The sequence below is a fragment of the Astatotilapia calliptera genome, chromosome 8, assembly GCF_900246225.1.
Source record: "Astatotilapia calliptera chromosome 8, fAstCal1.2, whole genome shotgun sequence".
NCBI lineage: Eukaryota > Metazoa > Chordata > Actinopteri > Cichliformes > Cichlidae > Astatotilapia > Astatotilapia calliptera.
The window spans coordinates 4,488,331-4,514,845 of NC_039309.1; the positions used below are offsets into that span (position 1 = coordinate 4,488,331).

Consider the following 26,515-nt stretch of genomic DNA (forward strand, 5'->3'; position numbering starts at 1 on the left):
CACAAAGCAGATTGGGTCTGGCCCAGTAACATACGCAAAAAACAAACAAAAAATCCTCATATACACAAAAATAAAACAAAATAAAGAAAACCGTCCTTCATGTGTGGTCCAAAGAACGGCTGGTAGAATAAGACTGGTCACACAGCCACAGCTGGACCTGCCTGGGTTTATGTCAGGTTTTAGTTCTGGCACCAGGTGTAAGCCTCATAAAACAACTGTCTCACTTACAGCTGGAATATTTATTAAATCACAATGTTTCTGTCCATCCAACCTTCATTGGTTGTATATTCTTACCAGACACCTTTCTAGTGCTAAAAAACGTAACTCAGAGATTTTGGTCACAGATAATTTGAGATCAGACTAATGAACACCTTGCACATGTATCAGTAGTCAGCTAATATAACTGGAAGAATGACCAATATGGCAGTATTATTTTAAAAGTAATTTCACAAGCACTCCACTGTAGGCTTCCGCAAAATCTGCCAATCAGGAAAAAGTGGGCATTAATGGGGCGGGCTTTAAGAGCCAGGAGCTGTTCGGGGAGCTGCTGGACAGGGGGAGCTGCATAGCAGACTCTGGGGCAGTATAAATATGTATTTTGTTTAACTATGAATCAACAAAACTCTATTGGACCCCAGAATAAAAACACACGACTTAAAATAAACACAATGCCGCTTTTACACAGTCTTGACAGTGTTTTGAACGCAGTGGGCGTTGTGTTTTTGAACGCACCCTCGTTTCATTTTCAAGAGACACAGCCGGGCTTTCTGGTGACGTTTATGTGGGGAAGTCCAGTGTCGCGGTGCTGCGTTGACCTGAAAACAAGACACACTCCAGTTACACCTTTCTACTGCACACGGCTCATGACACTTCCATAGAAACCACAGGTAAGTGTCAAAAAGCGCCGAGAAGCCTTCATATTCTAACGCAAGGAAGCTAATAGCCGGCTCCGTCTATTTCCTAGTAGGGCTACCGTTGGCTGGCTGGCTGGCTATGCTGTTAGCTAGCTGCTTGTTTGTTGACAAATATGAAAAACAAATGTGTATCTTGTTGTCTGGTATATTGAGTTGGGTATGTCTTGTCTATGAGTAGGCAGCCCACTTGTGTCACACTGCCACAAAACGTCAGTGGTAGCGTTTTTCCTGCTAAATCATCGCGCTGACATTAGCCTAGCAGCCATTCCAGTATGTAGCCCTGCCCCTTTGTTTGATAGGTTTATGTGATAATCCAAACAGCGCAGTCACTTAATAAACTGACAGGGTCTGCTGTGTTTCTGTCGCGTGACTCAAATATAATTCCCACACTCCGGTACAGGCTGCGTGAACAACAATGGAGAGACCTCCCTTCAGGCAGAACCAGAACTTGGGGGACTGGGAACTGAAAGAGAGGCTGGGCATGGGAGGCTTTGCCCATGTTTACCTCTATCAGCATATGGTGAGTGTCCAGCCAGGAGAGTTCCTAACCCTATACGTAACTTAGGAAAGGAGGATATGGGTGCTGGAAATTGAAATGGCCTGTTTTGAAGTAATCACCACCTGCTTTTCCTTGACTGTATTTGTATAATAATGTGATGTCTGCTGTCTGTTTTGCAGCAAACACACGAAAAACTGGCTATAAAAATGTGTCGCCTGGAGCTTACACCAAGGAATAGGGACAGATGGGGCAGAGAGATCCAGATCATGAAAAAGTTGGTATTTATTTTTTGTTATTTTCCTTCCTTAGTGGCTTTTATTTAAACGTGTCACATCTGTATGTAACACTTCTTAGTGTCATAAAGGTGACACAAAAGTGCCATTTGAATCAAGTTCAGCTTTCTTGTTACCTGGCTTGACAAAACCTGAAAACCCAGTCAGAGATAATGAAGATCGCAGTGATGATTTAGCCAGAATAAATTTCATTCCTCTTGACCAATGAAGCGATGGCTACTAAAGTCAGATGTTGTTAGATGAGTGTGGGATAAAGATCTAGAAAGAATACTAAAAATAAAGTGGCAAAATGCATCACTGGTTGTGCAAATAGGACAAGAGAGAAGTTAATATATATTACCCCAGTTGTGGATAAATGGCACTGCTCCCAAGAGGCAAGGGAAGTAAACCCTGGCAGAATATCTAGAATGGGGTTTTGGCCCTCCTGCATTCTGGTGTATCTCCAGTTGTTCTGACTATGTCCTACACTGGATCCAGGGTGGGCTCATCCGAGACAGTGAGGCGCTCACATCCTTACTTTAATCCAAGTCACTTGCAAATCATGACTACCAAGCCTGACCTGTGGAGTGTCTGCAAGAGCCTTTCTTTGCGCACATATTTCTAATGTGCACTTTAGGTCTTAGAAGGTTAAAAACACATTATTGCAAAATGAGGGTGTTCATAACAGTCACGGCTGTTGTGGAAATTATTTTATTTTGTGTCAACATTAAAGTAAAATAGAATAATCTGTGTTCTTGAATTGTAAAACAGATGTATGAGCAGATGTTTATAAAGCATAAAAATATATTTATGCATTATCTCCATCATCAAATAAATACATGCTATTTTTTTTCAGTGATGTCAATGAAATACAGCTCAGCAAGTTGCATACTAATACTCTAAAACTAATCTGTATCATACTCATCATATTGAAAATTGGAAAATCTGTGAAAATGTGGTGCTGTAAGCTGAGTTTTAAACCGAAACTCAAGGGTATATGTTCAGCTTATAACCATAGTGAGCATTGTTACCATGGTGATCTAACCAGGTAAAAAGAGAGCCAGCTTTGCGACAGTGAACGCGACACACCTTGCAAAGCTGGCTGGACTAATTTTTTGGCTTCCATATCAGGTTATGCTCAAAGTTTTGGTGTATAATTCACTTTAAGCACCACATTTTGTCTGATTCATGTAATTGCAGTACGCTCCAAGTGTGATACAGATTCTTTGCTGAGGATCACCTTTTGGATATGAAACCTGCTAAGCTGGTTTTCGTTAACACTGCAGGATGAAGGTGTGCAGTATTTACAGCAGCTCAAGCTGTGCATCAAAGGAATTTAAATGTATTGTGTTGTTGATGTAGCCTGATCCTCATTTGCTTCCAAGTCTGTTTTACACTGAAGGAATTACAGCTAACAAAGCAAAGACAGGAAGATGTTAAAGGCAGGATTAGAGTAGAGTACATCAGAGGGACAGCTCAGGTTGAGCAGTTTGAAGACAAAGTTAGAGGCGAGGCTGAGATGGATTGGACATGTGCAGAGGAGGGATAGAGGATATATTGGAAAAAAGGATGTTGAAGGTGGAGCTGCCAGGCAGGAGGAAAAGAGCAAGACCACAGAGAGATATGGATGTAATGAAGGAAGACGTGCAGACGGTTGGTGTGAGAGAAAAAGATGAGGGATAGTTTTAGATAGAGACAGATGATCTGCTGTGTTGATCCCTAATGGGAGCAGCCGAAAGAAGAAGAGTGCAGATTGAAAAATTAATAAGTCTGCTTTTAGGATATTTATTACCAAGAATATTAAATCATTTGAGATGTCCGCTTTGATCTGGCAACAAACAAAAGTGATTCAACCCTCATCTGACATCTCCATGGTGATAATGTGCTTATATTAGCCTAACTAATCTGTAGCTGGAGCAATCTGGAGCTGAAGGAAGTTTTACACAAGGAAATGGTGAATGACGTTAGACTTAACAAGCAGACAGCATGACACAATGTGTGAACAGATAAAATTAAGTTTGCACTAGAGCTTTCTTTCCTTGTTCCTTGTTGTGGGCCTTCTGAGAACTCTGGCTTTATACAGTGTGATCTTCTTCACAGTTATTGGTAGTTATTAATCAATTTGTGAAACCCACAGGCTTGCAGATGCAAGAATGAGTTGCACTGTTATGCAGACAGTGGATGACTGTGCAGAAGTCTGTCTGGATGTCTTTAAAAAGTAATGTGGTTCCATATCTCTCACTCAGGTTAAATCATATCAATATCGTGACAGCCCAGGAGGTCCCAGAGGAGGTGGAGCCCATAGCCTTAAATGATCTTCCACTGCTGGCCATGGAGTACTGCTCCAGAGGAGACCTGAGGAAGGTGAGGGGGGGGGGGTCATTTAGATGGGATTGATATTATTTGGAGAGTTTAGAAATCAGAAAAAATATGCAGCAGACTTTGCCAGAGAGCTGTAATATTTTCTGTCCAATGATAGTTTTGTGGGGAGTCATGGGTGCACAGCGAACAAGCTTTTAGTAGGAAATTCAGCGTGCTTTCTGTGGCTCCAGTGTGACAAAATGTGAATAAATTCAGGCTAAAAGTAAGGATCAGAAGCCTTTATTGGTATGTGGATTTAAGTCACTGACCAGGGTCATATTTCACAAGCCCTGACCACAACTCAAAATATAATGAAAAAAAAAATGTTTAAAGATAACAAAGGCAACAGATTAATGAGAAACAGTGAGCAAGACCAGAGCCTGGCACCTATAAAAGAGGATGATAAACAGGTGTGTGAGGCAGGTAGTGTTTGGAGTGTGGTCCCGCTCCTGAATTTCACATAAAGTAAAATCAAAAGTGTGAAATATAGAGGCCACTGCACACAGTGACCAATATATAGAAGGTAATATATGGAGTGATAGTGTGAAGTTAGCTGATGTTATCTATATAGCACTTTTCAACAAGATTGTTTAAAGTGAGTTATATAAGACATACATTTCATTAAGTACACACACAAAGATAAATAGAATTTGAAAATAAGCACATCATATCAGACTTCTTAATTTCAGAACATTTCTCACCCTTTGGTCACATGTTCTAAAAAATACCGCAGCTCTGATAGGATTTCTTTTTCCTGATTTGCAGGTACTGAGCAAACCTGAAAACTGCTGCGGTCTGAAAGAAAGTGAAGTGCTTTCATTACTTAATGATGTTGGTATGTGCATTGTTCGGCTTATTCATTCAGACATTTCTTCTTTTAACATGTCATTGGCTTTGATTAAGTCTGACTTCTGCTCCAGGATCCGGTATCCAGTATCTCCATGAAAACAAGATCATACACAGAGATCTTAAACCGGAAAACATTGTGCTACAAGACATCAACGGGAAGGTAAACCAGCTACTCTTCCCTTTTTTTGACTGCTCTGTTTGACTACTTCTTCTTTCAGCTGCTCTCTTTAAGAGTCGCCACTGAAGATCTGCCTCCATATCATCTTTAGCATCTTCTCCTGTCACACCAACCCTCTACATGTCCTCCTTCACCACATCCATGAATCTTGTCTGACGTCCTCCTCTTTTCCTCCTGCCTGGCAGCTCCATCTTCAGGATCCTTTATCCAATATATCTACTATCCCTTGTCAGCCTTGCCTCTCAAACTCTGAGCTGTCCTCTGATGTACTTGTTTCTAATCCTGTCTATCCTGGTCGCTCTTAACATCTTCGCCTCGCCCTCCTGTCTTTTTGTCAGTGTCACAGTCTTGAGACATCACAGCAGGTCTCACTACCATCTTGTAAACAAACCCTCCCTGACACCCATCTCCACCCACTCCATTCTCTTCTTCACCTCTCTTGTGCACTGTGTGTTTTTCTTGGATGGTTGACCCCAGGTATTTAAACTCCTCTACCTTCACTATCTTTGCTCCTTGTATGTCCACATTAAGACCCGTCTCCCTCTCATTCACAGCCCGCTCTGTTTGACTGCTCATCTGAAATATACTCTTTTTTTAATTTATTTTTTTATTCTGCAGTTGGTTCACAAGATTATCGACTTGGGCTATGCTAAAGACCTGGACCAGGGGAGTCTGTGCACTTCATTCGTTGGCACACTTCAGTACCTGGTAAACACTTAAAGCAAACATTTATTTATCCTCAGATAGTGTATGTTATGTGCTATGTGTTATAGTAATTATAGATTTTAAATCCTTGACTTTACTTTCTACCTTTTTATAGAAATGACTGAACAGGGTCATTCTGAAAAATCAATCTGTGCCTCCCACCTCACCTCTTTATAGGCAGCTTGATTTCTGTAATAACATCAGTATATTGATCTCGAGACACTAGCTCTATAATTTTAGGCCCTTTGATTTGCTGAAAGAATTGTGAAAAACCTTTTTAGGACTAAAAGTTTTTTAATAAATTAAAAATGTGAACACCTGTATTGTTTTTTTTTTCAGCTCATAGCCACGGGCTACATTCAGGAGTGTTAAATAATTGAATATGACTATATCAGAAAATTATCTTGACTTAGAACACATCATGGCTAGAAGACAAGCCTGTAGGTGAAAAAGCAGACCTGTCATATGATGTAACTTGTTGACCAACCACATGGTGATATAACCCTTAAAAAACTCATTTTTCTCCAGTGAACTATCAGAAAACATAACATACATCCAGGGTGGCAATGCTCGTCTCTTGTCTGTGTCATAAACATTGAATTGGTGCAGTTTTCTTACAGATATGATGGCATCTCATGATACTGATGCTCAAAGGTGGCTATGGAAAAAAAACCAAGATTGTAGCATTATAGATTGTGATACTTGGATCAGATGTTAACCTGATATAGTGGCAGTTTATTTATTTTATTTTTTATGTATATTTTTACATCTTGTTTCTTTCTCTGAAAAAGATGTCATGAAGGCTCAAAAAGTTAAAAACTAATAAAAATGGTAACATTTCAACTCACCCCTACGTACAAAGTCAGCCTGTAACTCTGAAATAATATTGAGGGTGTAAATACAAAAGATAACACTTTGGATGGCTTCATTAAATACATAAAAATGACTGTATTAATATATATATTAAAAAAAATAGCCAATTTGCAGGTTCTGGGCTCCACTACAGTTTACCTGGATGAGTGGCTGACCCACGGCTGCTGCAGGGCCGTGGATTCACGTTGAGATCATTTCTTGTGGGTCATTCCTTCCACCCTTTTCTACTCTCCTGTCGACTCTACTGTCACATAAAGGATGGAAATGCCAAATAAGTCTTTAAAAAAGATCACTTCGTGTTTTATGAAAACACGAAACACTGTTGTTGTTTTTTTTCCTCTCTCCAGGCTCCTGAGCTCTTTGAGAATAAACCGTACACTGTGACTGTGGACTATTGGAGCTTCGGAACAATGATCTTCGAGTGCAGTTGCGGTTTCCGTCCATTCCTACACAACCTGCAACCTGTGCAGTGGTAAGTTGATCCTAGTCTGTGTCACTAATGTATGCGCTACTGGAAATTAGATGAGTCAGATGTCTGAGTAGAGTATGCAGGAGCCCAGCTCTGTTCTCACGTCAGATTTTATTCTACATCACATGTTTGTGCTTTAATTCGACTGAGGTACATTGAGAACTGCATCTTCTAAGTACTTCTAGTACTTTGTATTGAAAGAATTTGGTATTGATCCTTTCTGATCTTGTCTTCAGGGCCAGCAAAGTGAGGAATAAAGGTCCAAAAGACATCATGGCAGTAGAAGAACTAAACGGAGAAGTCAAGTTCTCCACACATCTCCCCTACCCCAACAATCTCAGCAGGTCAGCTGCAATCATTTTTACTGAGACATTTCCTTATTTTATTGAGCTGTTTGTCTCCTGTGAGGACAAATTAGTTTCTTCATGGTGTTGTGCTATAGTAATTTAAATGGAACGCAAAATAGCCGAGAGCATGTGAACTGTGGTTGTTGTTAATTACCCTCCCTGAAGACCTGTTTTAAATGTTTTAACCGGTTTTGTACAGGACGCTGTTGGAGCCGATGGAGGCGCTGCTTCAGCTGATGTTAAAGTGGGATCCAGTGCACAGAGGAGGCCAAGTGAACCATGAAACCAAGAAACCCCTGTGCTTTGAACTCCTTGATCAGATACTGATTATGAAGGTGAGGCACTGGAAGAGCTGGCTCTTCAGTCAGTAATTTGCAATGACACGCAGTGCCCTAGAAAGTTTTAGTGTTTTATTTTTCTCATCTTAAAATTATAAAGACAAGCAATACTAAAGCTGCCACCGAAGCTTTCACTACTTTTAGGCATTTTACTGCTAATCTCACTGGACTGATTGTAGCGTTTGTATGTTTGGTGGGCCAATCTGAAAGAAAGAAGCTGTGCACCATCATTGTCACTCATACAGGAATTATTGTCATCTATTTTTCTTTTTAAGATTTATTATAAATCGAAATTCTTTTTATTGTTATGCTCTCTGTTTGCATTTGTTCCGCACGTCACATTCAACATGGGTCACCTGTACGTAACTTAACGGTCACCACCCACACGGCAGGTTTTTGCAGTTTACACAAACACAGGTAAAATCCAAAGTGACATTTAAAGGAGGCCTAAACATGCTAAGAGATACGCAGCGTTTTTTAAAAATCTGTCACATTTTTTTCTGTTTTGTTAGTATCAGAAATAATTTTAAAACTAAACAATATTGATTATTGATGATGTTTCAAATTCCAGAAAAATTTATTATAGATATAGAAGTACAAGTCATGTTCAAAGGTTATTTAGTCATTTGAATATGTTTTACAGGTCTTTACAGATTTGTGGCGATAAATGTTGATAGTAAAGCTTGCAAACTTGTGATGTACATATTTAGACCCATACTTGAGGACTCGGATCTTCTTGGGATTAACTCTATGCCAACCTTTTTTAAGGGAGTTTGGTCTGGAAACTTCTGTTGTCTTGTTAGAAATATTGAAATAGAAACCTTGATTGTTTGTTTGTTTTTTGTTTTTTTGCCAATGGGGAAATGTTTGTTTTTGTTTTTCTGTGCTCAGGATTACCCATATTTTTATATACCCATCCTTTACTTTCTCCCACTTAGTGTCTCAGTTCCTGTAATAGGGAAAAACTGACTTAGGAACAGTATTGATGAGGTGATGCAGAGTCTGTACATTGTCCTTCACAAACGTCATTATAAACTGTGCAAGTAGATAAACCAGACCAGAGGATTTCACTTGTTCTGGTTTCCTTCTCGCTACTCTACCGTAAATATGTGATTAGTGATGGGCTGCTTCTACGCAAAGGAGCTCCAGGCCTCATTCACAGTGACCACTGGGTTCTTGTTCAGTTTGGTTTTGCAACAAAATCTCGAATGTTTCAGTGCTGTGGAGATTTTATATTCTTCCCCATATCTGACACAATCCTGTAATCCCACCTCATTTAAAAGCATCTTCTCTGTGACATAACAGAGGCCAAAAGTCTCAGTGGAGTAATGCTGTCAAAACACAAGCACACACATGTATTGTACTGTTTGTGTAGCAATTCTCCAAATCCATGTTCTGGTTTCTTTTGTCTTCTTGTGGGAAAGTGGTGTAAGTGTGTTGGGATGAGTGAGGGTTGTTAATAAGAATTCCAGTATTTCCAGTTTATGCTACACATTAGAGCTTTCACCAAACATAACATTTAACAACTTGAAATCTTTATAAAAATGAACTGGCTGGCCTCGGCTGTCACAGCCCTCCCCATCTGCCGGTTTTTAGTAATAAATTAATTCCAGCTCTTTGGTGAGGCAGCAGTTAATCAATATTAAGAATAATTAGATTCTTGCAGCCCTCTGCTGGCCCATGTACCGCGATACATACTGCAGAAAATGATAGATCACGAAGTAGTTTAGTTTATACTGACGGGTTTTCTGTTTTCAGGTCGTCCACATCCTGAACATGACCACAGCGCAGGTCCACTCCTTCCAGCTAACTCCTGACGAGAGTCTCCACAGTCTGCAGAAGCGCATCGAAGCTGAGACCAAGATCGAGGTGGTGAACCAGGAACTGCTGCAGGAGACGGGAGTGTCACTGGACCCCAGGAAGCCCGCTGCACAGTGTGTCCTGGATGGAGTGGTGCGTTGATTTAACCACTGTTTAGATGAATGAAAGGATTTTAAATCTAAAATCACACGTGATGATGTACAATAACTTATTATTAAAATAATCATACATAACAGCTTTGAGTTTTTTGATGAATTAAAAAATCATCATCATCTTCATCTTGTTATCCAAGGAGCTAAAGTTGCAGCTTATTGGCGGTGTTCCTCACTGATTGTTATCCCTGGCCATGCTGTCTTTATATTTTGGGATACATCCATTGGCCTGATCCTGTCTCTCCTACATCGGGTGTCCGTGACAAAGGGCCGTGTTGTCCATCTGTTCACTTAATGTTATGTAGCTGTGTTTTATCTGTGCACCAACAGCAGTACCAGTGGTGGAGGGTCACTAAACTGAAAGTATTTCAGGCCTGTGACACCAGTGGCTTTACCAAAGTTTTTTTTTTATTAAATAAATAAATAATCCATACGATCACAGCAACATGAATATATAAATATCACATGATGTAGTCTTGAATCACTGTGGGGTTTGCTAGGGTTTTGTTTACGTCACTATATGACACCTATAAGTGTCTGCTTCAGCACCTGTAAATCAGTTCGATCTGTCACAAATCACAGGGCTGAAAATCTTGATTGTTTGTTTTACCCATGCATGATTACGTTCTGTTACCTGCAAAAAAAAAGAAGCAAAAAACAACCTGTGCTATGTTTTGGTTTGCTTATTGGAGCATATACAACATCAAGCAACGGTGTTTAGAAAAATCTACATCTATCAATAATCATGACTCATTTCCCTCTAACTGCATCTATTCTGAGAGACTTGAAGTCACTCTCTTGAGTTGTAAAAACACTACTTGAGATCTTTGTAATGGTTTTCTTTCCTCCTGTGTAGAGAGGGTGGGACAGCTACATTGTCTACCTGTTTGATAAGAGCATCACCAAGTACACCGGCCCCTTCAGTGCCAGACGTCTGCCTGAGAAAGTCAACACCATTGGTGAGTTCATATGAAGTGACTCCAGTTTCTGAAATGAAAAGGACTGTTACATGACAGTGTTGGCTCTCTTCTGCTCTGTATAAAAACTTTCATGGTTTTTATTTTCCCAGTGCAAGATGCCAAGACGCAGCTGCCTTTGGTGGTGATGAAGAAGGTGTGGGGTGAAGCTGTGAGCTACATCTGTGGCCTGAAAGATGACTACAGCAGACTTTTCCAGGGGCAGAGAGCTGCCATGTGAGTCCCATAACAATCGTGTGTGATGTGCTTTAGCCCAGATCATGGTTTACAATGTGAATCCATGACAGGATTCAGAAATAACATCAGCTTTATGCGTCTGTGCTATTTAAATATTAAACAGTGTAAGTTGAGCTTTTTCATTAAGAGTGTTTTATGTTACATCCTAGCAGCGTACAACCAGATGTTGTGGTTTTGGTGAAGAATAGTTATTGTCAAACACAGAAATAAAACGACCGATATTAGTTTCATATCAAATTAATAATATTAGTTTTTCTTTTCTGAGGAGGAAATAATACTCTGTGTTTGCTACGGATGAAAAGACACCATACTACATCAGTATCAGTAGTGCATCAGTAGCTCTGTTTATATTAGACTTTAATTTTAGTTCATAATTTTAAACAATTATGTTCAGCACCAGCCAGAACAAAAAAGCAGAAGCAGAAGAACTGAAAGTGGTATAAGGGTACTGTGCGTGAACGTGTGAGTGGACCATTAATGGTTGCATCCAGATTCCTTTTACTCTTGCATAATCCACTTCTGTACGTGCTGTGTGAGGTATTGGTTGACTCTTGGTTCCTTGTTTCTCTCAATGTGGCTACTATGTTGGTTTTTCAGTGCACGTGAGCCTACTGCCGTTTGGGCCACATGTTGCTCCCGTCTGTCGGTGGTTGCCCTCAAAGGATGGGCCGTACGGTCAAAATTATGGTTTTTATGTGGTGTTTTTTTATTATTATTTAAATTGAGTTCCAAGAAATCTCCTTTAAAAAGATATTTTTGTGGACTAAGTTATGAAGTAATCCTAATTACTAATCAAGATTAACCAAAATAAAATAGATTATGATTTCTGCTCTTATCCAGCAGCACACTTACACAGGCTTTAGATACCTGCATTATTTTCTGAGTGTGGACAAAGTGTAGAAATGGAGCAGGAAAGAAATTAACTTCCTGGTGACTCATGTGTACAAAAAGCCAACTGTTATTAGGCTGACATCATTGTTTTGAAATGTGACACACCAACATTTATGAAAGAAAGTGATAAGGCGCTGGGCACAGAGTCTCAGCACGGTGGCTCACTTAAAACGGGTTCAAAACTGAAACCGGTTCTCAATTCTGTTTATGCTATTTAAATCATTTCTCTTTGTTACACTCACGACTTCTGCTTAGTAGCTAGGAATCCCAGCATCTCCTTATTTATCTGCAAGTTTTTGTAAACAAAAAAAAAACATTTAATAGTTTTAGTAATTGCATTTGTTGGTCCAGGTTTTATTATTTTTACCTCGAAGCCTTAAAGTTGAGCCCTGAAGAAACCCATCTAAACATTTTCTGTAAATTTTATTCCAACATTTAACTGTTGGTTGAATATTTAGAGCAATGATTTAGTTGTCAGCTGAATATAGTTGTAGTGTCGTACACACCCTTCAGCTCTGCTTATTTTCCAGTGTAATTCTTCCCGAGTCCTAGTTTGAATTCAACTTTCTGTTGTGTTGCTCCTCACACTCTGGTGCTTGTGACTGTTGCTCCTCTGGAAGCTTTAGCTGTGGCTGGACTGTCAGCCTGTCTTCTTCAGTCCTCCGCCTTCCTCTTGGAGCTTTCTGATTTTACCATCTCCTCCTTCCCCCTCAAGGTTGAGCCTCCTCCGCTACAACACCAACCTGACCAGGTGTAAAAACAGCATGTTCGGCTTCTCGCAGCAGCTCAAAGCTAAGCTGGATTTCTTCAAGAGTAGCATCCAATATGACTTGGAAAAATACAGCGATCAGATGCATTATGGCATATGTGAGTGTTTGCTGGCAGCTGTTTGCTCTTTGTTTCAGTAAACATGTTGTAGGGTGCTCGGTGAGCTCACATTTGTCTGATTTGTCCAAAGCCTCAGAAAAGATGCTGAAAGCCTGGCAGGAGAACGAAGAAAGAGCTGCAGCTTTTGCTCAGGTAACTCATCTCTTAAAAATAAGATACAGACTGGTAGTTGCTAACCAGCTAGTCCAGGCTCTTTCATGTTTTTTGTTTTTTCCTACTGGTTTACTGCAGTAGGTTTACCAGGTTGCTCTCATTTTGGACTGCAGCTGGTGAGAGTAGTTCTTCTGGTTCCAAAGTCACTTCTTAGGTGATCCCCTAACCTACAGTGAGGGCTGCAGACCAGAACAAGGACTACCTTCACCTACTGCAGTCCAAGATGGTGGAGTTGATGTTCATCTGCAGGATCACAGTCACTGAGGAGGCTCAGTTCGAAGCACTTTGCTAATGAAAACATTTGCCTGGATAAATGTATTAAATTCAGTTTAATAAAGAACACGTGTAGGAATCACTGTGATGTTTACCAGTGCAAAGGCTTCCGAAAGCAGCCTTTGGTTGATCCGTTGTCTGTCCTGCAGGTGGCAGAGGTGAGCCATTTGGATGATGAGATCATGGCTCTGCACTCTGAGATAGTAGAACTACAGAGGAGCCCATATGCCCGACGCCAAGGAGACAAGATGGAGCAGCTGTGAGTATTAAAAGGGTTTAACCTGAGATGATTTAATCTGTGGACATTTATCAAGAGCCATCTAAATCCCACATTTCACCTAATTTAAAAGACATAAGTAACAGTCACTTGTTGGCCTTTGATTCTTTTTGGTTGGTGTGCATAATGGTGTCTACAGATGATTTTGACACTTTGGTTGTCCCCGCTTCACCTGAGGAAATGACCGGACGGTGCCAAAAACAATCCTACATCATGAATACATTTACATGCACACTAAATATTTCAAATATGACACACACTTTGACTGTATACTGATGTACTTTGAATGTTTGCAACATGCTTTGGACTTGTGTACAGAGCACATGGAAATGCATCTAAATTTGACTCCCGGCTTCTTGCCTGTTTACAGTCCACTCAGTCACCAGTTTGTAAGGATGGTTGTGTGGTGTGCATAAATGTCATGATGGAGAATTTTTCCAGAAGGTTTCCAGCTCTGTTTGGACGAACAAACAGATGTATAACATTGAGGGAAGAAAAAAACCTTCCTTCATGACTAAGAGGTCGAGATCGCAACAAATAAATGTGGGACAAAGAGGACAATTGTGTGAAAGAATATGGGACACATTACTAATGCTGAAAGGCATTTAACACGTGAAGGACAAATATGTTTTATTTCAGTGCGATGCTCCCAATTGCCTTACCACAGTGATCATAAAGGAAACTGACATCTATATTTAATTATACAGAAATCTTCATATTTTTATGTGTTCTCCTTTTTTTTCCCCAGTAACTTTTTTAACGTGTTTACTCCGATTTTTTTGTCTCTAAAAATCCTCTATCAACATGCACGTTTGTTTCTGAGCTGTGCGCTTATAACTGACGAAATAACTGGGGAAAAACAAAAGCCCTGCATACGTTCATTACCTTTATCTAGTTAGTGGAAGTTTCCCGGTCTTTGTCATTGCGGCAACTTTTATTCGTTTTATTTCGTTTTAGGAAGTTTTAGTCATTCCACAAAAGTTTGTGTAAAGCTTGTGACTTTATACTAGCTTGGAATTTCCTCATAGGCAGCAAAAGACGGTGACGTGTTAATCTAAACGAACCCCATGATGACAGTATTTCCTAACAGCAATGTATTAAAAGTCAGACTATTTACAAGCAAATTTTTACGTCTGCGTTAAATCTGTACTGTAGGTATATTGTAACCACAACCTGTTCTAATGTCCTGTGCTATAACTTACACTGTAACCTTACATCCACCTTCGTAGAGATGTAACCACATGTTGCATCTCTAAAGAGAGAAAATGCACATCTACATGCAGAAATGACAAAGGATCACTTTACAAAGACTCTGTAGCGATTCAAAGCAGTATAAATTAAAGTTTTGACTTTAGATCACTGTGTAAGTTCTCAGTCATCACCATGGTAATTTAAGGACTTCTTTTATTTCTCCTTTAAATAAATCCAGTCGCTTTTCTTTCCAAGCTCCTTAGACTTCAGAGTTTTAGAGCCAGTCATGATGTGAGACTTTATCTCAGTAAAAAAAGCTGTGCTGACTCATATAAAGGGGGCACGTGAGCTCCACGGTCTACACCCAAGTCCAGTAAAAGAAAACACTAATAAACTTGGACTGTGGAGAAAAAGCATGCAGGCACAGGGAAAATGTGTAAACAGCACTTAAAAAGGCAAGAAGGTGAAGAATGAGAAGCTGACCAGGAAGTTTGAGTCACGAACCTTCTTGCTGTGAGGCAACTTTAGACCACTAACCACGCCACCATGAGCTTGGCAGATTTTTGTCAGTGAAAAAGTTCATTTACTTTGAGATCTTGAGAACACGCGCAGAGAAAAGGTACAGCAAACAGTTCGATGTTGACTGACCATCAGCTGGCGGACGTTTCTCTACGGTTGGAAAAATGCCTCCAAAATAAAAGCTTTGCTGATGCGAAGACACTAAGCTTGTCACATCAAAATTTATAAAGATGAGGTCGGGAGCAGAGAGGCAGTGTTTAAAATTGGCTTAAAATCTTTTATTTATACTAAAAATAAACAAATAAATTAATTAAAACAGGTTAACCCGGAGATAACATCATCATTTCAACCATGTTCAGCCAAACATAAAGTGAAGTTTATGCAGGACTACAAAGTCTGTAGCAACGTTAATGAGAATACATGTCAGGTGATGTAAATGGAGGCAAATCCCCATCCACAGCTCAAATATCCAACTTCAGTGAAAAATCCACTTCATGCTGTGTCATCAAAGCCTGCCACCTCAGAATCTCTCACAGAGTGGACTCTCCTGACTCAGTGGGAATAAGCATGAAGTCCTAGGATTTCATTTATTTTCCTCCAAGCCCTCTCATTGTCTTTTCCTTCTGTACATGAGTGTAATCGTGTCTGTAGATTCTCCAGACGCCATTGCTGATAATAAACGAAGGCCAAGCTTGTTGGCTCCATTTGTGGACAGAGCTGTGTTATTCGAATTTTTTTTATAAGATAGTAGCAGGGAAAAGGAAAAAGGAGATTGCTTTGGAGAAAAGTGAGTGAAATTATTGCATTTTGTGGTAACTGCTGAAAATATGTGACTGTAACTTGATTCCAGCCGTTGGTTGTACTCCTCCTTGTTCTCCTGTCGACTGTGGGAAGGAAATATTTGTGTGTTTTGAACACATTTGGTCTGAACGCACGTTAGGAAGTACCAGATGCAGTAACGAGCCCCAGCTGAACTCTAACTGGGGTCATTGCAGTTATGTGCAGCTGTGCACAGTGAAAGCTTAAAGTGCCCCTTCTTTAAAAAATGTGTTTTCACCAGGTTAGCCTTGGCTCTGTGGGAAAGTTTCTGATCCTGGTGTTGACTGTTGACAGTAGAGACATAATGATGGGCTCGGTGCTCTTCCTCTTTTTAGTAACATAGGGTCTAAAGACCCGGTTCACCACAGCCTCGCTGTCCTCCTTCAGTAAATGATACAGCAGAAACCCCCATGTAGGCCAGACCTCAACATATCACCAAGTTAATAAATAAACATAATCGCAGTGAAGATAAGGGATGTGGCTGAAGTTTCATACAGCTTAATGAAGTGCTGAAGTGTTGGTGTAACCTCACCTGGATGTATGCATCTTGCTTCACTCCACAGGGAAAAGACTTTGCTCTACATTTTAGTCGATCAAACTAGTTTGCTGTTGGGTAAAAGTTTACTACTTTTTCTTTTGTAAATCCTGTGAATTGCTGTCACGTCATGCACTGGATTGAAAGCGTGCCACTTTAAATTAAAAACCGTCCTTGGTGCTGCTGTGAAAGTTCTGACCAGTGCCTGTCTTCAACACATATGGAGAGGATACCAGTGGTGTTTTTAAACATGCAACTTCAGAGAGTAATCTGATCATGAGCTTAGCTTCAGAATTCAAAGAAGAACATTTTAATGTGATAAAATAATTTTTTGCAGGGAAGAAAAGGCAATCGAACTTTACAAGCAACTGAAGATGAAATGCAAAGGTAAGAAACGTTGAATGGATCATTTAAAACTCTGAAATCAGAAGAGAAATTAATCCATTCTTTAAACTGAGGTGTTGTTTAAACTCCCCCCCCCACCCCCTTTGGTTAGTACCTGACTCTGATGTGAGCTGCGACAGCTCTGAGATGGTGAAGGCCATCATCCAGACAGTCCAGAACCAAGACAAAGTCCTCAAAGATCTGTTCACACACCTCAGGTGAGGGTCCACCCATGCTTGACAGTTTGATTTCACCCTGAGCTTTACACCTCTGATTACTGTTAATTATCTGTGGTCTCATACACTTTTATTTGTTCTTAAGTGCCACGGTACTAGTAATGCATATTTGTAGTACTTTTTTATTTTTTATTTTTTTTAACCTATCTCGAGGAACTTATATGTTCTCTCAGGGCAGGTTAATGCTGAATCCACAGGTTCAGATGTTTTCCTACTCATCTCCATCCACATGAAAATGCAAATAACAGTATCAAGTGCCGCCAAAGCAAAAGGTGACACTATAACCCCAATTCATAGATTCATGTTGACCAGTCAAAAGCCTGCAAACAACAACACAGTGCACACCCTTGATATTGCAAGAAAAGTCTTCATGTTCCTCGCCCACAAGTAAGCACAGAAATAGAGATTATAGAAATCTTGACCCTGGAAGGAGTTTATCTAAAGTTCAGTGACATGAAATAATGTTTATGTGTAGATGAAAATCCCGTGTATGTGAGGACAGGGCCTAGATTAACCCACTGATTTATAAAGAAGTGACGGCTCTTAAACACATAAAACGTCTGCTGGTATTAAGGAAAGTTTAAGCTGCAGACTTTACCCCCTGAATTTTCAGTTACTCCCTCCCTGCTGAGGAGGAAACTTTTGGAGCATAAATTACTCCAGAACTTGAATCCATCCCCGGTGTGAGGTCTACACTGAGTCTGTCTAAAGAGTCACAGTGACGGTGGAAAACATCATTTATGTTTTCCCTGATTTGTCTCACCCCAACAGTAAAATCCTGATCAGCAAACAGAAGATCATTGACTTGTTTCCCCGGATTGACAAAACTCTGGAGAACATCAAGGACGCTGACAACACCGTGATGCAGATGCAGATCAAGAGACAGAGGGAGTTCTGGCACTTACTTAAGATCGCCTGCGTGAGTAAATCTACATCAGTCGTTAGCAGCCCGGTCTACTTTTTCCAAGTTTGTGACTTCATTTGTCTTTGAAATGTAGTGTGGGGCATGATGCAAAGAAGTGGGGGAAGTTGTGTAACTGCTGGATAAAACTATGTACAACTAAGAATAAAATGTCATCAGCTTTTCTCTGATTCTACAGAATATCAGAAGTTTTGTCTGATCAGCATCCAGCTCAGATAAATTTAGTGTACTGGTGTATAAGAAAAGAAAAAAGGAAGTCCTCTAATTGCTGGAGCTGGATCCTGGTAATATCCTGGAATAGGTTAAGTTCACTTATTCATTTTCTGATTCCCTTTTCTGCAGTTGTCAGACCCAGTGGTGGTGAGCTTTGTTGTACTTTCTGTGATCTCCTCAGACTCAGCTGCTATAAAGTACCAAACACAGAGTGAGCGGTAGGGTGTGCCGCCTGCATTCCTGCTGTAGGAGAGGGGAGGCGTGTTTTTTACTGCTGCCTGTAACGGTGTGTTTCTGTCTCTCCTTCAGGCTCAGAACTCGTCACGGAGCTCGATAGCAGCCAGTCCCGAGTCGTCCAACCTGCTGCAGGTTTCTCAGTGGTCCCAGTCGGCACAGCCCGTCAGCTCCCCGCACCCCCTGACCTCCCTACCAGGGCCAAATGACAGGTAACGTCCACTCAGCCGTGTTGGGACTGGGGTCAGCTCTACAAGTGAGATGTTCACACTCCTTTAACATAGAATTCAGCAGAAGCACCTTCAGCATTGATAACAGCTGGTAGTTTATTTCACTTGGTGCCAAATTACTAAGGAAGTGTCGACACGGTGAGGTACCTGTTTGTGAATGTGGATGTGTATATGTGAATAAAAACAGCTTAGTAATTTCCTGTTCATATACAGGAAATCTCACATAAAACAAAAGACTTCACAGACATCTTCCTCTCTCGACAAATGGTCATGATTTGACTCACTCAGCCAAATTGTTGAGTGGTCTGACGGGCTGATTGTTGAGCCACAGCTGGACTCGGTCGGTCTCAAACTGAGAAGAGAACGATACAAACAGCTTTGTTCCAGTAGCTATTAATCATATCTTTCATTTCCTACATGATGTTGGTATGTTTTCCTCATTATGTCTCATATTGTTGTCTGATTTTTTTATTTTTTTTAACTGCATTTGAGGATGGATGACTCGCTGAGTGCAGGTCATATCTGCCCATGGGTACAGCTAAAGTAACCTGAAGCTAACCAGCTGTGGTGCTGGAGCTTGAATCAATGCAGTCGATCAGATCGCCATGTCCAAAGTAGAGATGGACCGATCCGATATTACGTATCGGTATCGGTCCGATACTGACCTAAATGACTGGATCGGATATCGGAGAAAAATAAAAAATGTAATCCGATCCATTAAATATCACGAAAGCACCTCACAAAACTTGCAACACGCCGTAACTCACCTCAGAACGTTAGCATGTCAGAGCAGTATGCATCACGTGATAGAGCGGCTGTGGCATGCGGGACCTGTCGGTGGTCTGGATAGCATGTGGAGCTTCGCTAGCAACCTGGCATTTCATCTCCGACAAAGTTATCCCCGAGAGAAGTAAAGCAAGTGTGTAAGTCCATCTCTGAATGTTTGTAAAGCATTCCTGCGTTAAGCTTAACGAGCGACTGCCTCTCGCTCTCCGGCTGCTACTTCAATCGTGAAACTGCTTAAATGATCAGCTGATCGGCTTTTCTGTCGCGAGTCCGTCTTTGTTTTTGGCCCACTTTGCACCAGAAAGAGGAAACCAGCGGCTGAACAACAGCAGCACGTTTAAGCTTGATAAGCTGTTGTTAGAATGTATTTAATATTACTTTCTACTCGAGGATCTTTTTCTACGTAGCTGACGCTGGTAACTGTGCAGGGGCGGATCTAGCAAAGTTTAACCAGGGGGGCCGATAGGGCATTAACAGGGAAAAGGGGGCACAAAGACATACTTTTCTTTCTTATTCTCATTTAAAATGTCGAGCTTTTAATAAATAATTATCTGACACCCAAAGTTTTAATTTGATGTAAAATGAATAGAAGTCAATTACTGTATATAGTGACTATTAAGTCTAATATATATACCCTAGTAAGCTACAGTACTTTTTCCTTTGGGAAGGTACCATCTGTGCAGTCTGCAATTTTGTTGAAGAAAGATGTTGAATCTATTTAATATTTCTTGAAAAATAATTGATTTCTGTGCATTTTTTTTCACACTGCATCAAATTAAGGTTGATTACGTCGATTAAGCATCATGAGGTGGCGCGTGAGGGGTGGTTCCCTATTTTTTATTTATTTATTTTTGTTGTTGCTGGGAGTTGGAACCCTATTAGTTAGGTTGCTTAATATTTACGCTAAGTACTCTTTAAAATACCAGAATAGGGAGGATGGTGTAGGTTTAAGTTTATTAGATTGATCAGTATTGCTGAACTATGAAATATTTTTTTTGTATACAGGTATAACAGAATAGCTTTAGTGTAGTTGTTGTTTTAAACTTGAGTATGAACTTGCAAACTTGCAAAATGCAGCAAGATATTTTAAAAAACAGTTTTGTTGATTAAAAAACACTATATCGGATTCATATCGGTATCGGCAGATATCCAAATTTATGATATCGGTATCGGTATCGGACATAAAAAAGTGGTATCGTGCCATCTCTAGTCCAAAGTGAACGTGTGAATCCTTCCTAACTGGTGCATCAACTCCCTGTTGATGTTCCAGAGAGACTGAAGCTTTATTCAGTCTCTCTTACCAGTTGCTGGCTGGTTGGGGGTCATGGTTGTTTCAGGTCTTTAAGCCCTATGAACTGTTTATTAATGGATCGTTTTGGCACTTATTTGGCACACCAGGTCATTTTGAAGCGTTGGAAAAGCTCTAAAAACGCGACACTCTAAAGGTTGTGACTAGCTGTGCAATGCAACAGAAGATTCCCAGGAGTTAAGACGCCACAGGCAATCTTTGTTCCTGTCATATGTCTGTCACAGTTCCAGGAATGACTCGTGTGTCATGAAATCCCTCCATCCTTCTTTTTTTTCCTTCTGCTTTTAAAGTTTGGGCTTGTTGGCAGCTGACTAAGCATGTATTCCTGCCAGAGGTTCTTTTCCCCAGCAACATTTTCCAATTCCACCTGGGGCGATCCTGAGTTATTCCTAGGTCTACCTTTATTAGAGGTCTGAGGTCTCCACCCAGCTGGCTTTTCCCAGAAAATCTTCAAAGAAAGATGAAGAATGATTCAAATGACCCACATGACTCAAAAAACAGAGCTGCAGCACCTGCCAGACCTGGGAGGAGAGCTCACCAGCAGGGAGCTGTACAAGCTGGACTGCAGGCAAAAGCTGGACTTAGTTTTTGGGACCTGGAATATGCACAATAATTGAGTCATAATAGTTTTGTTTTTATGAAGCATTAAAAAAGACGCATGCCTGAGGAAGATCCTGTGCATTGGAGCATTGCATTTGGAAAAGTGTTTTCAGAATGCTCGTAGTTGGTACATTATCTTTTTCATTTTTCTAAATATTATTTCAGCCTGTTCTCTTCATTACATTTCCAGCCTGTGTTAGCTAAACTGTTAGTATAATAATAACTGTGCACATGACTGAAGCATGAACATACTGCCATATATATAGTTTGTAGGCCAGTACTTTGTGTTTTGCCCTTGGGCGTTCTTCTTTCTGTTGCAAGATAGTAAACACATTGTGCATATGAAGGAGGCGTCATGTGACTGAATTGTGTCTGAATTGTGTGCGTTTCCTTCAGTGATGCTGCCCCACGACTCCTGCAGGAGAACCAGAAGTACCTCAGTCAGCTGACCAGCCTGATGCAGGAAGCTGCTGACGAACAGGCCAACAGCATAGTGGTGAGTTTGCTGCTTTTTATCTGCTGCTTTTAAGGTTTGTTTGTTATTGGAGAGGGCTGCATTTAAATCAGCCATAAAGTCTTAATTTATTTTTATTTTCCCTTTGGGAAACTAGACGCACTAGGCGTCTCCTATCTGCATCTGTGAAGGACCTGAGGCCTGTCAGCATGTCTTTAATCTCATTTAGGAGAACAGGACAGGACCTCGCTGTTCTTTTTTTTTTTTTTTTTTTTTTTTTTTTTTTTTTTAAGTCTTGTCATGAAGGAAGGAACTTTTTTGTTTCTTTTAAGCTTGCAGATGTGATAAGAAAACAGAATCACACAGAGTTTTCAGTTTCCTGTATATTATATAGTAATATTTATTAGCGTGATAAATATATATTATACATTTTGAATTATATTTTTATCAGTTATTAAAGATGATGACAAGCTAACACTTTATAATAACCAACATTTAAAAACAAATCATAGTTAAATTGATAGTTATTTAAACGGTAGGGATGCTATTAATCATATTTATTCATGTCTTCATGTTTTAGTTATATATTGAGTTATCCTAGCTGATAATCAATTATTTGAGGCTGTTCTCATTACCAAGTACTGCTGTTCATTCGAAGCCATAATGCTTGATTTATACTCATAAATCTGACATTTGACTCCAAAATTTGATCAATACTTTAATAACGTCTTTCAGTAAAAGTCACTTTTGTTCCAAGCTCATCACAAACAGCTCAGTTTGAGCACAACATGATGCACTTCACCAGGTGTTCTTCCGTTCTTCACTGGTCTTCACGTCACACCAGGAGCATTTTGGAAGCAGGGGTCTTTTTTATTTTGAAATTCTCTCTGTAGTTTTTGTATGCATCTTGAGATCTGAGGTTATTTTCAGAGATGCAGTATAGAACGCTGCTTCTGAAACGCACCGCAGTGCACCAGGTGGAAGCCGGTCATGGTCATGAATGCGTGCAAGTTATGCTTCAGGTTTCCTTTAGCGTCAGTTCCATGAAACACATGTAGCGTTTATAGTCCGACTGGTCTCACGCCTAACCGTGAGAATGCACGGGGCGCCGCTGGGTCGCATTTCAGCTCTGACGCAGGCGCTGAAGCTTATCCCGCCAACTCGCATTAATGCCGGCAATTCTAACTAATGTGCTGCCGCGTGTTTCAGAAACACTCCAGTGGCAGCTTCTCAACAGAAGTTGTTTGAAGTTCAATAGAGCAGGTCACACAGAGAAAAGCTTTTCAAAATAAAAGACCTCACTCTAAAATGCTCCAGGTGTGATCTGAAGCCTTGCAACAATTGGGACAGAGCACACCCAACATGGTGCATCTCTCTTTAAAGTTGCCACTTCCAACTTATGTTAGCAGTGATTTTTTTTTTTTAACCATTTTTAGTAAAGTTTTATCAAAGACTGTAGATGATTGTTGTAAAGTCAAAATGTTAGACCATTAATTGTTAACAAATATTAGGTTTTTAATTATAATAATATTTAACTGTAAACTAAGGTGTCATATTATCTTTTATTAATGATGATTGTTGTGAAGCGTTATCAAAACTCTGTAAAACGAGACTGTTTGCAACTAACATCCAAAACTTATTAAAAACTCAGAAATTAAGATATATTTGCACTTCAGCACGTTACATATTCTCGGTTGTCTTTTACTAACGCCTCCATTTCCATCTTTCAAGGACCAAGACTGGAGCTGGACGAAATACGAAACTTTAACAACAAAACTAAAAAAGCAAAATTCGTAAAGTCCACCTTCCACCCCCCGCCTGAGTAACACTAAGGACTGTGAGCTGATAACGCGGCTGAGCGGCGTCTAACAGTACAGTAGTACAGTTTGTACATGGACTCGGGATTTTCTCGTGAAAACGACTTTCCTGCTCATCTTTAAAGAAAAAAAAAAAAAAAGCTGAGTTCACGCATGCTCAGCAGCGTCCGTCTCCTCCCATCGTCTCACATGGTGGAAGGTTTGATTATTGAGCTTGTTTTTTATGACAAAACAATGAAGCTGTCTCTCTCTCTCTTCTTTTCTTTATGCTGCACAATATTCATCACACTTTGGTTTTTACTATCACTGCAAAAATGGAGCAAACTATAGCACCACATTTGAGGGCTTGACGTGGATCAGTCAGGTGGGAGAGCATTCGACAGGAACGTGGGAACTCGTTTGACCCCGTGGCATGAACGGGAAACGCAGGAAGGTGTCGGGGGTCGCTGGAAGGCGGGTGTGGGGAGGAAATAAGAATCAAGCAAAGAGCACTTTGATACTCCCATGTGTCCTCTCTGTGAAGAGGTGAAACGTTCCCAGCTGCCAAAAATGTTGCAGAATTTAAAGCGAGCAGAAACTGTCAGCGTCGGTTTGATTGATTTACTAGAAACGTTTGAGGGCGCGTGTTGAATTCTCTGTATGTACGTTTTTAAAAAACAAGTGTTACAGGCAGAAATCCCATGGCTGGCCATTATGTTAATACGATGTGTATATTGTATGTGTGTCTTTTTAACCGTCATGGATGTAAGGCGGGGTTTTCTCGTCTCGTTCGGGTGCAAATAATGTACGCTAAATTCATAGTCGTGCAGAGCTGAAACGATCAGTCCGTAGTTTCCACAGAAATCTGAGTAATCCTGTAATCAATTCTGCATCAAGACGAGCAGGTGGTGGGGCTCGTGTTCAGACTGTGCCGTAAAACCACTGCAGAAGAAGAGGACGGGGTTAGGAGACCAGAGGGCTGCAGGGCGGAGGCAGATTTAATGGGACGGTGAAGGATGGCGAGGCTTGCTTTGTGCTGCACGCATGAGCTGCTCCAGAGGAAGTTCTTTTCAGATTTTCAGATTAAAATGTAAATCTAAAAGTGCACGTTTCCAAAGAGCAATTTATATCGACGAGGTTACCTGCCGAGCTGCATGTCAGTAAAGTTCGCACAGGAACCTTTGCACATTTAGTCACCGTTGCAGAAAATAAATTGCATATTCATGATGATTAAGAATAAATAGCACGATTTACACTTGGCCGACCTCCCACTTTAAGATGATCTGGGCCGTCTTCAGCACAGCGGCCGTGTTTGCATCTCTGAGTGAAATTGCCGTTATTCCTCCAAATCAGTGAACACGTTTAATTTTCTGCAAAAGCCTCGTGATGCCCGTCTGTCTGGGAGTTTAGGTTTTCTCGAGTCCAGTGAAAGCTCGGTTAACAAAAACATGAAAAATCTTTTTCACTGCAGATCTGATATCTTTGTCTCCCTGTCAAGGCTGAAAACAAATATTTTGTGCACATCATGATTTATTGGGTAATTCTGCTCATCTTATTATGGATTTGAAAGATCTGAAAGTCTAAAACCTTGTTGGTGTATTTTTGACAGATTAAAGTCAAATTATTTATTCAAAAGAAAATAAATCAAGTGTTTCTGATCTCTCTGAGATGATAATTTATCTTTTTCTTTATCAAATACGGCCAAAAAGAAAACCATCTCAAATGTCAGTGCCGTTTTTGAACAGTTTTATATTCAGACTTTTTATTAAGAGAGATTTTTAAGGATTCTCAACTTTTTCTGAAATCAGAGAGAAATGAGTGATAGTCAGTGATAACAAATGTGCCATCCACCAGAGTCTGTCATTCAAAAAATGAGGAAATGTAAAACAAATGAGTAATCTTACCCTCTTATCCGGCTCAGGCTCGCAGGGGTGAGTGTGGAAATCATTTCTTCTATTTTTAAATAATTGCATGTGTAAAGCTCAAGCCTTCACTGAGTCACATCGCACACCTCAACACGTTTATCAGGTAAAGAAAACAGGATCCAGGTTCAATTTTATTTCATTAGCCGTCGGCTCAGTGGGATAGTCTGATGCTCTGCGTCCCACCAGTTGGACCCACTCCACAGTTTGTGAACCAAAAGGTAAAACTGGTGTAAACAGAACCAGAGCTGCTCTTACTTTCATTCGTTCCTGTAGGAGGTCACGACTGAAGTTACTGACAGTGAGAAAGTTACATTTGGAGCCTTTCAGTGATAACAAATAATGTCATCTGCCAGAGTCTGTCATTCAGGAAATGAGGAAATAAAAACAAATCGGATGCATTTAGTTTGTTTGGATTGTCTGCGAGTCTCAGCTCGAGTTTTCCCCTCATAACAATCAATCTGTCAAAAATTAGGGGTTTTTGTCCTTATTTTTTAAAAGTCCAGAATTGATTCATCCATGAGTAAAGCAGTGATTATTATAATGTTACACGGTATATTGATGGTGCTGAAGAAACGCTTCCTGTTTCTCCGCTTTCTCAGATCTGAGTAACAGGAAGCCGAGAACGTCTCGGGCTAATTTGCTTGAAAAACAAATAAAGACTAGCAGGCTAATCGTTTCAGCTCTCACCACAAACACGAGTCGTTTCTCTCTGACATCCCATAATGACAGGAATGCAACAACGTTGGTGCAACGCGGTCGGGCTTCCTCTAATCGGAGCGATCGAACCCGTGAGCGATGGGTTGAATGTGCTGTACGTCGTGTTTCTTTGGGCCAGAGAGAGAAATGAACTTTCTTGTATTTATGAAGTTAAAGTGCAATGGCTAAAAT

At 40.4% G+C, this 26,515-nt stretch overlaps 1 protein-coding gene across 1 annotated transcript; it reads left to right on the forward strand.

Moving 5' to 3' along the window:
- Positions 1-521: 521 nt before the first annotated feature.
- Positions 522-25,999, forward strand: LOC113028042 (inhibitor of nuclear factor kappa-B kinase subunit alpha-like). Its single transcript, XM_026178007.1, has 22 exons — positions 522-887; positions 1,315-1,434; positions 1,593-1,687; positions 3,932-4,049; positions 4,812-4,881; positions 4,967-5,055; positions 5,692-5,781; positions 6,999-7,123; positions 7,357-7,464; positions 7,667-7,802; positions 9,564-9,758; positions 10,635-10,737; positions 10,848-10,971; positions 12,599-12,750; positions 12,842-12,903; positions 13,347-13,456; positions 16,876-16,925; positions 17,035-17,140; positions 17,930-18,077; positions 18,603-18,739; positions 21,849-21,948; positions 23,638-25,999. Exons 2-22 carry the CDS (start codon positions 1,330-1,332, stop codon positions 23,701-23,703), a joined length of 2,289 nt encoding a protein of 762 aa, XP_026033792.1. The 5' UTR covers positions 522-887; positions 1,315-1,329; the 3' UTR covers positions 23,704-25,999.
- The last annotated feature ends 516 nt before the right edge of the window (positions 26,000-26,515 follow it).